The sequence below is a fragment of the Cygnus atratus genome, chromosome 4, assembly GCF_013377495.2.
Source record: "Cygnus atratus isolate AKBS03 ecotype Queensland, Australia chromosome 4, CAtr_DNAZoo_HiC_assembly, whole genome shotgun sequence".
Lineage (NCBI taxonomy): Eukaryota > Metazoa > Chordata > Aves > Anseriformes > Anatidae > Cygnus > Cygnus atratus.
Window position 1 is genome coordinate 71,997,057 of NC_066365.1, and position 16,186 is coordinate 72,013,242.

General features: G+C 41.0%; 1 protein-coding gene across 1 annotated transcript in view; it reads right to left on the reverse strand.

Annotated features, from left to right (window-relative positions):
- EIF2AK3 (eukaryotic translation initiation factor 2 alpha kinase 3) overlaps window positions 1–16,186 on the reverse strand; it is a 47,033-nt gene that overhangs the window by 10,486 nt on the left and 20,361 nt on the right. Inside the window, exons 4-13 of the mRNA XM_035547446.2 lie at window positions 14,283–14,413; window positions 11,995–12,229; window positions 11,586–11,748; window positions 10,218–10,355; window positions 9,560–9,682; window positions 9,189–9,409; window positions 8,740–8,852; window positions 7,643–7,765; window positions 6,282–6,431; window positions 4,159–4,948 (exon numbers count right to left, since the gene is read on the reverse strand). Coding sequence (XP_035403339.1) covers window positions 4,159–4,948; window positions 6,282–6,431; window positions 7,643–7,765; window positions 8,740–8,852; window positions 9,189–9,409; window positions 9,560–9,682; window positions 10,218–10,355; window positions 11,586–11,748; window positions 11,995–12,229; window positions 14,283–14,413 — 2,187 coding nt within the window. The remainder of the gene's footprint in view (window positions 1–4,158; window positions 4,949–6,281; window positions 6,432–7,642; window positions 7,766–8,739; window positions 8,853–9,188; window positions 9,410–9,559; window positions 9,683–10,217; window positions 10,356–11,585; window positions 11,749–11,994; window positions 12,230–14,282; window positions 14,414–16,186) is intronic.

The window sequence follows — 16,186 nt, forward strand, 5'->3', positions numbered from 1 at the left end:
ATTTGAGGCTTAAGTACTTCACAATAGCAACAACAGCAACGATTTGCCTTGTCTTGCTTTTAACCCCCTGATAAAGGAAATGAGAACTGAAAAAACCCCAGGGGTGCCCCACTTGCTAATGGTACCCATCTCAGATCATTTCTTCCAGAGCTTTGCATTCTGGCTGATCATAGGATCACTGAATGGGTTGGGTTGGAAGGGACCTTAAAGATCGCCCAGTTCTAGCCCCCTGCCATGGGCAGGGACACCTCCCAGCAGCCCAGGCTACCCAAAGCCCCATCCAGCCCGGCCTTGGGCACCTCCAGGGATGGGGCAGCCACAGCTTCTCTGGGCAGCCTGCTCAGTGCCTCACCACCCTCACAGTAAGATGATGACACAACACATGCCAAAATGAGTGATTACTTCTTTGAAAGCTGACTGCTCCACCTGGCTCACAGACAGAGACAGACACGATTCTGGAGAAAGAACAGACTGCTTCTGCCAAGGGAAGCAGCAGCACTTCAGGGTTACGGACAGGGAAAGCTACGTGTGGAAAAAGCAGCAGGTGGTGCTGGGCACGCTCCTCTTATCGCTCCTGGACCTTCAAGGCTGGGAGAGCCTGGTCCAAGCTTTGCTGACATAAACCCTGGAACAGGAGAAGGCAGGCAGACACAGGGCAATATTTTTCTGCCCGACTAAAGGACTACAAAGCTGACCTGTTTCAAAGTCCATCCGACTTCCTCAGTTAAAAACAAACCCGCTCGATGCAAGGAAGAAGACAGAAGAAAAGGCTTCTTGTTTTTCTAAGCAAGTAAAACACCCGGGCAGCTTGGTGATAAGCAAGTAGTTATATCTAACTTATTTCCACAGCACCCACATCCTGCCTCTAGAACTGCCATCTGAGCCAGGTCTTATCTCTCGCTGCCTTTTCCAGTGATGAATGTCCTGCCCTTTGGAGTCCCAGCTCCTTTAGTGCACAAAAGCAGCCGCCCTGTAAACCCAGAGCATCTTTAGGCTCTCTGAAGCACTGTGGGTCCCTTCCAACTCAGGATATTCTATGGTTTACACAATACCCACCCTCAGACTGGGTACACACGTTATCAAAAATCTTTTTTAGAATCTTAATGCTCAAGGCACAAACTTCCCATTGGGGTTTGAGTCCCATTGCCTGGATCTCCATTCTCCTCCAACAAACAGACAAGAAGTCAACAAGATCTGTCTTGCTCCACAGAGAAGAACCTTTCTTAACAAAGAGCTTTATTTATTACGCTTCTCTGGCTGAAAACAGATCATCTCTGAATGGCCAGGCATATAGTTTCTACCAATTAAGGAGAATGGACTGTTATTTGAAACTGCCAGCAAAAGAAGAGCCATCAGGACCACATTCTGAAAGAGGACATTTAAGGGAAATACACACAATTTTGACTTCAACGAGAAGAATACAGCCACTCTCTAGTTTAGTTATCTTGCCGCCCCTCCAAAGAAATTTCTTTTCAGATTCTTCAGTCAGAACAAGAATTCCCATCCTTTCCACAAACATGAATAAGCTCCGTCTGGAGGACTACTGTTTCATTCAATTAATGCTGCAGAACATGTCTAAAACTATTTCATTTCTGTGATACCCTGTTTGACAGGACCCATTATTGCTTCTGAGCTGTCAAAGCATGGCCAAGAGCTTAATCTGGGAGTAGCAATAAACTCACTGGACAGACTTCTGTTCCTGTACTTTTTCTTCAAAAGAATTGGAATTGTGACCTGTTCACTTGCCTGCCTAAACTCTTACCATCTTCTCATGACGATCTCTCTCAGCAGTAGGAGCCTACATAATATGCTTCAATGTACACTGTTAGTATTTAAAATATTTTCCAGATCTCTGCTACATAGAGCTAACTATTAGCAGAAGCAAAACAGCTGTGCAGATGGTTCCCTTATTAGCGCTTACAAAGCTGGGCTTGCACGACCAATCTCCTGGACAAATTACAAGAACTGTTCCAAGAAGCTTCTGAGAACTTCGGAGTGATAAATGTGGCTGTTGTTTTGACCAACTGAACAACTAACACCTAACTGGACTTCCAGGATGCAAGCATAACGTTAGACACGCAGGGCAGGTTTTCTGAAGCACCGAAGTTGTTTGTTCAAGGAGTCTTTTCAAGTTTTTTTATGCCAAGTAAACACAATACAATCTCTTGTTCAAGCAGCTGCCAACATTGAACTTTTCAGATGTCCCAACAGAACTCTACACAGCAATAAAGAGTGAAACAGCTTTACGAAGATCTACTTAAGTTTTACTGAACAGCGATCTCAGCGAAGAGTCTGCGGAGAATTCCAACTGCAAGTATTGTTAAGAAATGTTACTGATTAACATGTCTAGCACCACATTAATACAGGGATTAAATTACTCCTTTGGTCACTTTCTCCAGCACTAAAGGTTTTTCAGATAATTGGCTTAAGGTAACTGCTTAATGCCGATGGGGAAAGAAAATACTCGAATAGGTTCGTGAGTTTTACGAGTTTTTCTAACTTTGACTTGCTTTTGTGTTACTTAATTTGAATCCCCTGTTACAACCTTGTCTGAGATGGTATCTTCTCCTTTGTTTCTAGTGATCTCAGATGATTACCATCTGAGGGGCTACAAGAATGGTTGTAATCATTTCAGAACATACTCCACTGTATCAATGCCTCCTCAAACAAGCGCAGGGGAACAGGAGCTGCCTCTCCACCATTCGGCAAAAGCCAAGGACTCCATTTCTTGCAGCTTACAGGGATAAGACTAACTTCATCCAGGCTCTTTAACCAAGTTCTGGCACCTGGTAACAAACGCTGACACCTCCAGTGCTAAAAGCTCCAGCAAGATTAGGCACAAACTAACGCAGGATCAGAAACAAAATGAGAGAGGCACAAAAAGTTACTCCTGACTTCAGTCACCTGCAGGATCAGGGGTAAAATCCACCACTGCCTTCCAGTCTTACCAGGCTGGGTGTTATCAGACATTAAAAGGTTATGAATCCTTCAGAAGGCTGCTGTAACACAGCCAGCACTGACTCAGAATTTGACTCCAGAACAGTCTGCATTTCAATCCTAGAGCAGCAATATTTAACTTTTATTGTCCCTAACCAGGAGTAACACTGCTGCTGTTCAGAAAGAATAATAGCAGAATTGTTTCATTTCAAAAAAGCAGAAAAAAATTCAATAGCTTTTTCTATTTTGTTTGAGCCACACCACTCAGCAATGAGTGAACCTGCATAAAGTTCCTGACCTAAAAATGCCATAAAACCAATGCCACCGACCTGTGCCAGGTACAAGAAGTCTTGCTGTAAGGCAGACTGACTGTAGTAACGAACGATCAGTTTACTTCCTGGAGCACTACACCTCCAAATTATTACACAGACATTAACTCAGCTTTTGTAACACCGATTCTGAGGTCACTGATAAGTAGTCAGCTATCTTAGCAGGATTCTCCTGTGAGGAGGCTGGGAGAGCTGGGGATGCTCAGCCTGGGGAAGGGGAGGCTCAGGGGGCGCCCTCCATGTCCATAAGCACCCGAGGGGAGGCTGCAGAGAGCAGGGGCCAGGCCCTCCTCACGGCACCCGGGGCCCAGGAGCTCCCTGTGAGCACCAGGCAGCCCTGCTGGGCTGGGCGGGGATGGAGCCTGGCACAGGCTGCCCAGAGCCTGGGGGGCTCCTCCTGGGGGGCTCCTCCTGGGGGGCTCCAGGAGCCGCCTGGACGTGGGGCTGGGCCCCCAGCTCGGGCTGACCCTGCTGGGGCAGGGGTGGGACCAGATGGCCCCTAGGGGTCCCTTCCCACCTCATCCTTTGTGTGGCTTGTTTTCCAATGCCGTACTACTCCACACACACACAAAAGTTACCTGTAACCACACGCTCCTGATCTGTCACTTTACAGCAGAACTTGACACAGCTAACAGTGGATTGAGTCAGTCCACGTGTTTCAGGAATTTTATAATACTAGAGACTTTTGTATGGCAGTTTGGGCACAGACAATTCAAGTTACGATAACTCCAAAGACAATCTCACAGTGGTGAACTAGGAAATATCTGTATACAGACACAGCCATTGAGACAACTAGTTAAAAGCAGAATTTGGAAAGTTCATTCAGTGATGGCCACGCCAATAAACATTTCCTATAGTGCCTCATTTCCCATAGTGCCCTATGAATACAAACCTTGAGATCCCTGTGCATTAATCCTTTACTATGCAGGAAGTCAACTGCTTCAGCTATCTGCAGAAATATCTGCAGACACTCTGTCCTCTCCCTCTCCTCTATCATACATCTTCTGCTCATCCAGTCTTTAAGGTTCTCTTTCCTGCAGAGCTGCATTTGGATGTAAAGATACACCTTTGGAGAGGTGGGCTTGACTTTTTCCACAGTATTTTTAGAAAGGTCCAGGCTTAAGCTTGTTGGCCTTGGTGGAGAAACAGAGAGGGGACTTCCTGAAGCAGATTTCTTGTTACCAGGTTCCTTTGTACTTGTTGGCTTATCCTCAGAAAGATTTCCATCTTGTGAAATGTCAATTTTATCTTCCTTACTAGAAGCATTTCCACAACCAGAATCTTCAAACACAATGGACGAGGAGGTCCCTTCTCTCAGGTTTACAACAGGGATAGGCAGAGGACAGATTTCCAAGGAGTGATCCAACTTGCAGTGACCCATCTCACTACTGTTGATAGTGCTGTCTTCTACATCGCAGCCTGTAAGGACGCTGTCCTGAAGGTTTAACAGTGGATCTTCTGACTGCTGCAAGTCCCTGTTGTCTGTAGCATAAAATTCCAGAGGAGAAAACTCACTTTCAGATGAATCAGACTGACCACAAGGTATTCCCATGGAGAAAGACTGTCCCCTCTCTGATGAAGTGGCAATAACTTCAATGTGGTCCTTTGTAGAAAACGCCTCTGTTCTGATCTTAAACGATGGGACGTCCATTGGACTGGGAGAACTGAGAGGCCAATCAGTGCTAGAAAAAAAATAATCAAGAGATCAGAACTATAGAGCTTCATCCCACTAGAAATGTATTTTCAGAAGACCAAGTTTAAACAAATACTTCCTCTGAAATAAAAAGCATTGCACAGTAACAGTAAATAACTACCCATGTATGGGAATCACTAATAACCAGGATATGACACCCATTTTTCTTAGTGGGCACAACATCTCCTCATTGTGGTGGTTTTACTCAGCTGGGCAGCTAAGACCCACCACAACTGCTCTCCCGCTCCCCCTCCTCAAAGGGAAAGGAGGAGAAAATACAACAGAAAGGGCTCAAGTGTTGAGGTAAGGACAGGGAGATCACTCACCAACTACAGTCACAGGCAAAACAGACTCAAAAGAGGGAGATGAATATAACGTATTACCTATTATTAACAAGCTAGAGCTGTGAGAAACTAAAAGCTACCTAAAATCATCTTCCCCCTATCCACCCTCTTCTATGTCCTCCCCCTGAGCAGCGCAGGGGAACAGGGAATGGGGGCGGTGGTCAGAAATAAAAAAACATCAAACTCTACTGCCTACGTTTCTAGCATGCGATCAGGCTCATCTTTAGCTCAGGAAAACTCATCCCTTTAGAACATGCATTGCAATGACTATTTAAAGTCCTTTGGAAAAATTACAGCTGTGAAATGTTAATTTGGTGCCTGAAATATAAAAGTCGCTGTATTCTAAAAATTGTTAGGCATGTTAAAACGTTACTATGAGACTGCTAAATAGTGGGTCAGAGGAATATTAGGCCTCATTCTTCCCTTGCCACCTTTAAATGTTGCTAACGTACACCCACTTTTTCCTTACTCCTAACACCCTCTTTGTCCTTTACCTAATTTTTCATTTTTAGCCTATTTCTACAAAGCTTTATGAATCATTCTGATCATCCGTCACAAATTTATGCCAAAATGTATTAATTGAACTACTGAAGTACTGAATCAGAGATATGAAAAACCAAACCAAAGAGGAGGACAGCTGTGGAAAGGAACAGAGACGACAGAGATGCCCAACTTTAAAACCAAATTTCAGTAGCAAACAATGCCCCAACCTTCCTAAAACCCCTGATTACGGAAGTTAACTTAAGAATTACAAGATCTAAGCTGAAAGAAGGACCTTAACACAACAGAGGCCCCAAACATTGATAAATGCCATGCACAAATGTGATATTTGTACCTTGTTAAACTGAGAATTTGACAGACTAAGTTAATAATTTATTTCCTACATAGTCTCTGCATCTTCCTGGATCATCTACCAGTTCTCCTGTTCTGTTGGTATACAACCTCAAATTCAACTGAGTAAAAACACCCACGAGCTACCTTTCGTCTTTCAACCACTGTTCATCCATCTTTTCCTGCCATCTCTCAGGTGGAGCTTCCAGCCAGGCGTTGAAGTACCGAACAATACCTGGATGCTCGAGTTTAGCTAACGCCTTGACTTCCCGCATCACCTTTTCACGAGCCAACTCCCTAGGATTTGGGTGAGAAGAGAAACAGAGACACGGTCACATAAAGCAACAGCACAGCATAGACATTTCTGCAAAAGAAAATTTAACCAAAGTTAGCCCAGTATAAGCCAGGCTAGTAGAATTGCTCTTCACATGGAAAGCCCTATCTGTTTCAAATTCCCCAGAAGAACTCCTTCAGGTTAGGAGCACGGGGAGGCAGTATGTACTCATAATGGTTAAGCGTTTAGTCACCTCTTTTCAAGTAGTTACAGGCAGCAAAATTGAGAAGAAAAGGTTCATCTTGCTCTCAGCTATTTACAAGGGCAGAAAAGTCCACTAAACAGCTACATTCTACAGGGATGTAGAAGACACTGGCACAAAAGACAGACAGAAATAGCTTAGCGTTTCTTTTTTAATTGGCAAAACGTGAAGACCATCTCCATTCTACACATAGGAAAACAGGTAGCCTGCTATCTACTGCTATCTCTTCATAAGAGCGTAACTCCATCAAATGAATTCTGATGGTTTTATTTAATGGATTTAGATATGCTTGGAAAATAATTCAGGCTACCTTAAGTCTCCAACCAAAACCCTTAATCTTAAATAGTCACGCTTATTTAACACATTCGAAAATAAGTAATTCTAGATTTCATTGCTTTACCCCTCCCTCTACTGGCCTGCCTGTTGCTGTTCTAACTTGAGATTTCCAGAAGCAGTGTCTCCCATCTCCCACTAAAAGGAAGTGCTGCAAGTTCTGTGTAGGGTAATTCAGCAGCAAGGCTTGACCACCTATGACTGAAAGAAAAGGTAGGGGTTGTGGGACCAGAAAACGAAACAAATGGACAAATGGAGTCAAAAAGGCCGGAGGGGGAAAAAGAGAAAGGGTGGAATAGGAAAGGTAAGGAGAGGAAGGAGAAAAGCAAATTAACAGTGCTACAAATAACTAGTGCTGTTATCAAAGGCTCATTTCAACAAGGAAATCAAAGGAGTTCCCATATAGCTGCAGCACCCTTGCAAGGGCCCTGCTATGTTACTAGTTTAGCCAAGCAGGTCACCCTTCTGCTGTGAGTACATGTGCCAAATTCTTGACGCCAAAATTAAGTCAGCCCCCCATTAAAAAAAGTATGTCATTCATCCTGATGCAGTATCTGGGAAGTCAGTTCAGGAGCAGATGGTTCAGCACAGGATCCCACCATTCATGACTTTTTCCAGTATCTCATACTCATTCAGTACCTGTTAGGTAAACGGATCCTCTTGATAGCATAGTTGCAGTCATCCACTTTATTTCTGGCTTCAAAAACAACTCCAAAGCCTCCACGACCCAGACACTGAATTGGCTCAAAATCTGTCAGGTATCTGGGAGGAAAGGTGTGAGAAAGGCAGAGAAGAACGGATGGAGGATAAAGGAGAAAAATGCATTAGCACGGATAGTTAAAAAAAAAAACATTTGTGAAAGCGTTAGTAACTTTGGTGCAGGCAATACATGCTGAATGACTTCAAGCATTTCCCCCCTTTTTTCCCTCTGTTTACCCATCTGCTGAGGCAATCAGATGGTTACCTACTTAGGAAACAGACAGGTGCTATTATCCTTGGCAAGACCCCTTACACATGCACATGAAAAACTGAAGAAGTTTCAGAGTAGGAGGTTCGATGTATACTGGATCATGGATATTTAACTTAAGTTCCTATGCCCAAATTAGGCAGTGACAGCCAAGTATTTTCTATATCACGATTTGCCTTAACCCCAATTAAGTATTTCACGACTACTCCTTCCAAACATCTCTTCTGAAACACAGTTCTTAAATCTCACCTTTCTCATTCTTCCTCATCTTCCAGTTCCAGTTCCTATTTTCAGTGGGCTACATTCACATTTTTTTCCAGAATACCAGTGACATGCCCCTATACACCCTTCAGTTTTAACTAACTCCTTCATAATAACAAAGGTTTGTTCCAAATAAACTCCTATTCTGTAGAGTATATAAAACATGTTTCCATTCACAGTTCCCTTACTCTACTTTAAACCACAAGCACAGAATCAGAGGGAGTGAACACAGATTAAGAACCTTAAAAATCAATCCTCTATTTCATATATCCACAGTAAATAGATGACCAACATTCCCAAGCACGGGTACCACGTAGGCTCTCAGGGATTGCTTAGACTAATCATAAGAGCAGTCTACCATCATTAAAGGGATGACAGGATTCGTTCTGATTATCCCGAGTGGTCTGAGGATAGGTAAGAGCTAGTGAACACCAACTCTTTTCTCCACACAATATCAAATGTCATACTGATTAAAAACTCTGTACATGTTGCATTGAGCTGAGCTCACCTGGATACGTATCCAGAGCTCTTGACATCACTCCAGCTGGTGTCCTTAACATCTCCACAAGCGGGCTCGTACTTACTATCAGTCTGGCACTGCGTTTCAGATTCCTTCCGCAGCTAACATGGGTGACCAAAAGAAGAACGAACAACAACAAAAAAAACAGTTCAAGTCCTAGCACTTGAGACCAGTTTGTACCCTTAGCATTAAGTAATTCCAGTGTGAACATCTCTGAAGACATCAGATGTGGCTGAAGCAATTTAATTTGTTTGCTGAAGCAGTTAAGTAAATTGCACACTGCAGCTGACAGCCTTCACAGATAGATTAAGTAACAAATTTAGGCTACGTTATCTTGTAAGTTATTAACTTATTAACACTACTCACTGCAGACTCGAAACTAAAAGAAAAGGCTAGAATACTTTCTGTATTTAGGATTCAGCAAAAAAAATACTTACTCTGCTGTAAGGATGGGGATGGAAGAGTTTGCGTACAATGAAAGTTGTGGCCACAATGCAAAATATGATGGTGCCAACAATTTCTTTCCACCAGTGAAGTAGAAGGACAGGATCTTTTTTGCGAATGTTCTTGTAATTCATATCATCAAAAAATCTGACAGTGATCTGGGTGCTCCGTTTACTCCTCTCTCTTTTGTAGTAGGGTAAATAATAACCATTATCTGTGTATAAAAGACAAAGAGGGCACGCTTTGTAGTTGCTTACGAATAAATGTAACCGTCTTCTCATTAATAGGTTTGTTCAACAGACACCAGGTGGTTTCATTCACACACTTTGTTTTGAAACACTTCAAAACTTGAAACTCCACCTACCATATGGATACTGTAGAACCGAAAGTGCTCCATTACTGTATTCTTCATGAGAGTACTTGTCATTGCTCAGACACTTGTCAAATTCGTCAGACCCCACCAACACTGGAGTCCTGGATGGAGAATCTAAGCACAGAAGAGACAACTTTGAGCTGAACTATTATAAATCAGTCTACTCACAGATGACTTTCATGAGAACTCCAATTGTATTATCTTAGAAAATATCAGATTGTTGGACCAGACCGTAACAACCAAAACTAACACAAACATTCACAAGGTAATCGTTAAGAGGTAACCATTACTTAACACCATTCACCAGCCAAAATACTATTTTTGACAAGCCAGTTAACTCATTCGCGTCACTAAAATAACAAGCTTCCTCTTTTAGTAGAAAAGAATGGTTTAGAAGACCAACATTTCATCACTTAAAACGACCCAATAAGGTTCAAAAGTAAAAGTTAAAAAGTAAAAGTCAAAAAGTAAAAGTCATTTGCAATTTAAACATGTAATTAAAAAAATAAAGAACTAAGAGCACAAAGGTGTTTCCAGCTGTAAACTAGTTCAGGAGCTATTAGACTAGTTTGGTACATAATGTAAATCAGAAAGATGCTCTGTCTTTTCAGAGCTAAGACAATAAATGAAACTCTGGATTGTTACTTACGGATTAAAGGTTTCCATTTAATCTTGGGAAGGGGAATAATTGCATTATCATTCCTGGATCCCAAAGCCTTCGGGTTGGTTGGGAATTTTTCAGAAATTCTGACTGATGACTGAAGATACAGCTGACCTCTGTACATACCTGTGTAACAAATCAGAGAGCATATTAAACTTAGTTTTCTTCATCCCCAGCCTAAAATCATCCAGGTAAGATGTACGGCTGAAAATATTTTGGAAAATACTTTATATTCTGAGAATCTGAGATATTGACTCTGACTGAATTCAAGTAGTATATGCTCTTTTTTCCTCTGGAAAAGCAAGAGACTAGAACACCTGGGTAGCCGGGGCTTCATAAAAATACCACAAATTCTGAAGAGTTATAAAGCATCTTGGGCTTTGCATAAGTAAGGCTTCCTTCAAACGTCTTACAGCTGCATGCTGGTACACAGAACTCTTCAGCAGCTGTTAACAAGAAGGGTAGAAAAAAATCTGTGTAACCACTAACAGGAAAGGTGTGAAGACAGAGAAAAACGCTAAGGGCTTAGAAAAAAACAAAGCACATCTGCCTCCCTGAGACAGACAGCTGAGAGGAAGGACCTGGGGAGGCTATTTCTAGTTGTCAGAATTCACATCATATGAATACTGGCAGCTGGATGAGAACTCAGTCACAGAAAAACTTAACTGAAATTTCTTCATACTAAGTTACTGTAATCACTGCAGAGGAAGAAATGAATGTGACAAATTAGGGGGCTAGAGGGAGATATTTCTTACGGCTTTCTGAGCAACAAGGCTGCCTCGTTAACTAAGAGCTTATCTTTGAAAGTTTCAAGAACTGCAGTCATCCCCATAGTACTACACCTATAAAAGTAGCGAACATTTCAGAATCAAAATGGAAAAGATTTGATTTTAGAACTTTTTTCTTTTTCAAAACCAAAACATCATTTAGCTACCACTTTAGGCCAGAGAGTCATAGAAATGTATTCTACCAGAGCCAAAGCTATACCACACCTTCTGGTACACCTTACCTTCTACAGAAGGTAACGTATGCCTTCCGTAACTGACAGAATTTATAGGATGGGTACACAGAAATCTGACTTCAAATGACAACAGTAAAGGTGACCAGAGCAGGTTAGGAAGGGCTGAGAACAGAGATCTATTTTTTGAAGCTTTTTAAATCAAGAGAAGTTGTTTTTCTGGGATATATACATTAGTAAAACCTCTATTTTGGGGCTTTATAAACAGTACATTATATTAGACCATCAGACTGCACACGTTATAGCTCCTCTTGAGTGTACTCTACCAATATGGAAAGATCTGCTTTGCTAAAAGCAGGAAGAAAAGGATAATGTTTACAAGAGAGTCAGTGTCTCACCCAAATATACACTGGATTCTGTGGCCCCTCTTGCAGCTTCCACAAGGTCCTCTTCATCTTCTAGCACTTCATTGCTCGTGGTGTAACTTGTGTCATCAAACAGACTGATTGGAATTACCTTGCCATCTTTAACCAGCCACGCGGAAGCGATTGGAGTGCAAAACTGAAGAAGAGAGAGGTAACTGGAAAATTAATGTTATATTAACTAGGTGTTATTATAACGTGCTTAAATTCCTTGGTTTAGTTTTTGTAACAGATGTAACAGCTCAAAGACAGACCTTCACTTAAGTTACAAACAGATGTGTGCTTTTTTAAGACAACAGCACCTGGAACTCAAAACGAAGACATCATCTATGATGCCACAAAGCCTCTATGTTTCTAACATTTAATATTCCATCTTTTCCCCTACCTGGTATTCCCATTCCAGATGTCCTCCTCGTTTGTTAAAAGCCATAACCTTCCAGTCAGCTACTGAGACTTTTATCACTGTATCTTTCATCATAGCCTCCTGCTCATCCACGTCTGAAATTATTTTTGTTTCTTCTTTGTTCAGATGTAATTTAAAATTGCTCTCAATGTATCCTGCTCTGTTTTCCATATCTGGGACGTAGTGCAGCTCAAAGTGGCCAACACTGAAATTCCACCTAAAAGAAAGAAAAAACACTTTGTAGAAACTAGTTATATATTCCAAGTAAATCCCAAAGCCCTCCATCCAGAAGATTACGCTGAATTACCTAAATTTGGCCCATACTTTCATAGTAAACCCTCAGATTGCCAGACGAGCATAGGTTTACCAAGAGAGGAAGCACTAGACCTCTAACTATATCCAGAATACAAAGCAGAGAAATCTTGTTTTCCAACACGATGTCGAGTTGAGAAAACAGCTGGGGAAGTAGGGGCAATGGCATTAAAAGTTTAGCATATGGAGAGGGCCATTAAAAGTCATCAAGGAATACAGCTAGGTCTGTTTAGGTAGGAAAACATTACATAGCTGATGAAAGCAACAAGCATTTAGGAAGCAGCATTCTACATAAGACACACTTCATTAATAAAGCATATTTTGAGATTTATGGCTTTTGAGCTGGTGGAAGGATGATGATTTGTTGTTGTTGTTCTTTTCTTTTAATCCCCCACACAAGACTTAACAGAGGATTTCTTTGACAGGCACTTCAATGAAACCAGGATTCCTCATGTCCCAGGTTAACATACTCTCAAACAAGTATGACTGTATAAGGAACACAGTTGTCTTGCATAGCCAAAGGCTCTTTAACTTCTATAAACCAAAAAATCAGGGCAGAAACTGAATTATTTTCAAAAAGAAAAAGATGAATTCTTATTTCCACCATACAGCCCAATGCTGTAGAAAGATACAGAGGGGAAGCAACAGTAAATTTGTGTCTTGAACAGCAACAAGAGGGAATATACTTCTTAACAATATGCTTAGGTACCCAAAGTTTCCTAGGACCAACCAGGAGTCAAAATGTCTCCTTAAAAAATTACATCACTATGGTAAAAGTTGAGCATATTTTATATAATAAGTTGAACTTTGTTTATTAAAAGCTTCTCTTTCTTTGGATTAAAAATACAGAGCTATCCTGTGAACTCCACAGCAGAAATACTGTGTCACCAGGAAAGCATCTCTATTTCTGCCTATAAAGAAGAATTCAGGTACACAAAGTATCATGGTATGTTTTCAAAAGACTTGTAGGAAAGAAAAGCATGTTTTTGTGACATACCCCTTCCCATCAATATCAGTCCCCAAGAATCACAGAATCCAAGATCTTTTAACTCTTTTAAGACTTCTCACCTGCTAATCTATTTGAGTTCTAATTAGCTTATCTGAGACTACAGACACGTGTCAAATCCTGCTGCAAACAGAAGAGGGAGCAGGTGAACAGAGAATGACTAGTCTTCCTCTGAATAGCTGGGCAGTTATTTTACCTATGGATAGTATAACCAGCCTTTTAAACTTGTACTTAAGGAAGGTGGGTTTTTGTTCTTGGCTTTTGTTGCCTTTTTGTCCAATGCGTGTCTATTTTTATAGAAATACTAACGTATAAAAACTTGTGACAGCATTAGGGAAGCCAGAGACTGAACCACTTCTTACAGCTTGCAGAGATCAGAACACCTATGTTACGAAATTAAAGGAGACTTACGAATAAGGCTTTTAAAAATGTCTTTAGTCTTTTTTTAATCAACTTAAAAAGAAACCTAAATACATCAAATATAATAAAAAAAGCAAGAGTTACCATGAGTAGGTAAAGAACTGAAGTGAACCAGTAAGCCACAGAAGGCTTGTAAGCTGTCTCCTGCTGTACCAATCAACAAACACCTTGGAACAAACCTAAGTGACATTTGCCGTGCATAGTAGAGCAGTGAGACTCCTTTGAAGTACACAAGGACAATAAAAGTCACTTTCATTTGATTTAGGGGGAATAAGTATGTGCAACTATTTTTTCTAAGGATCCATAACACTGAAGTTGAATAGATTTTTCAAAAGAATTGAGGATTTCAAAAGAATTGAGGAGCAAAGGGGTTAGGTGCTAAGTAAGCCTGTTGCATTCTCTCGGTTAACAGTCCAAACTCCCTTACGCAATTCCTATTCCAATGAGAGTAAAACCAAGTTTTTAGTATGTAATGCTTTAAGGATTTGACCTTATCTCTGTCAGACTGTTTCTGAGCAATGATCACACTTACTTCTCATTGCCACTGCGCGGTCCAACAGCACGGACTGTTTTCTGGGTTCGGCGTAAGAGGAGTGTGTCTTCCTGGTCTGCTTCATCGTCATCCCACTGGCGACAGCCCATAGTTGAGCAGATGTACTTCACCTAAGGGACAAGGCAAGAGACTCACATGCTTGGAAATCTGTAGAACTTCAATAGAAAAGAAGTAATAAACAGGAATGTTCAAAGCTAACAATTCTTATGAAAAGCTTTCAGCTCACAGGGGATTTGGAGCTCCGGTTTTAGATGCTCAACCTGGTATGTCTGGTTTAACGTAAGTGCTTTTCAGAACTATAACCGTCAAAAAAAAATCTAGGAATTCTACAGTTTGGGCCATCTTTAGTCAGTCTGGGATAGCCTTGAAAAATATATATTTCATATCATAAATCATAATTACATATTTGACTATTCTTTGTATGTTCTTCTACTTGCAAGAAAAAATGTAGTTCCCTTTTCCCACTGTGTCTATGGACATAAATAATTTCTACAAGTAGGCTCCTGGCACAATTCTGCGTTCATGCCATATTTGCCTCAGCGTAACTCTATTATAAACTTCAAATTAAGTACTATTGATTTATATAAAATATAAACTTTATCTTCCAGTTAATAAAAGGGAATAAAGACCTTATTAACTCAGTCACCTTGCAATAGTCCCAGTCTCACAACAGAATTTGGATTATATTGGCATTTGTATATTGAAAAAAGTTGGACACACTTTCAGGAACTCTGAATTGACATATTGCCGAAGACAACACACCACCCAAACTCTCAATGAGGAAAAGTAAGGCACTACTTCCTGTATGCAGCACCTCTGCTACTGTAAGCATAAGCCTGGAATCAAAGCAAAAACCGAAATTTCCACTTCCTGAACAGTGGAGGGAAGAGCAGTCTGTTGGTACAGTGCCTTTGCTATCAGTGTGCAAATCAAAATGATTTCATAAACTCTTGCTTTGGATCTAGACTCTTTATCATTAGTGATCACTGTACACAACACAATAAAAGTCTTCTGCACGACAATATCTGATCAAAATGCACAAGCTGATTTTGTTTAAAGCAAGCGCTGGAAGTTTAAAATTTTAAAAACATCCTTTTTCTTTTTACCCATTTTAGAAGTGCACTTTTTCTGATTTAGCAAATATCTGTTCTTCACTACATAAAGTATCTACAAACGTTTTAATAATATTTGACATAAAAGGTGGAAGAGAAGAAAGTCAAAGTCCAGAACTCAAATGTAATAAACTCCTGTGCTTTTAGCTTTTTTTAAATATACAACCACTGGATTTCAGAAGAAAATACTTTCTGAACCAGTCAGATAGCAAGTAGTTTTCAAATTAAGTTTTAAACTCATATGCTGAATTTAAGGGGAACTTCTAAGAGGGAGCACACTTACTGGCAGCAACTACAAACCTCAAATGCTCATGTATGTTGAGTGTTTTCATGTTTTCAACCAGATACCCCGTTAGTTCTGAAAAGATTAAAATCTAGAAGTGTTAAAAAAACATGCATCATCTAAAGCTCTTTGATATTCACTAAGCTGAAATGCAAAGTCTACTTCAGGCAGAGCTAGCTATATACATATGATAAAGCTGAACTCTTCCATTGCAGCAGCAAAGGGTCATTTCTCTCTTTTTCCCCTCCTCACTCTCCTCCAGTCACAACCCCCCTGTTCCTTTGTGCTGGTTCTGGCACTCTCCCAACCCCTTGCTGAGCTGACTAGATTTGCTAACCTAACAGAAAAGCGTTCACTTTTTATCAGGTTAGTTTTGTGCTGGGTTAGCTGTTAGTTGGATCGGCCCAGCCAGGGGCAAGCGTTAAAACACAAGGGACAGAGCAGAAGCTCACAGACGAGGACACTGCAGTGATGCTCTCAGCCATATC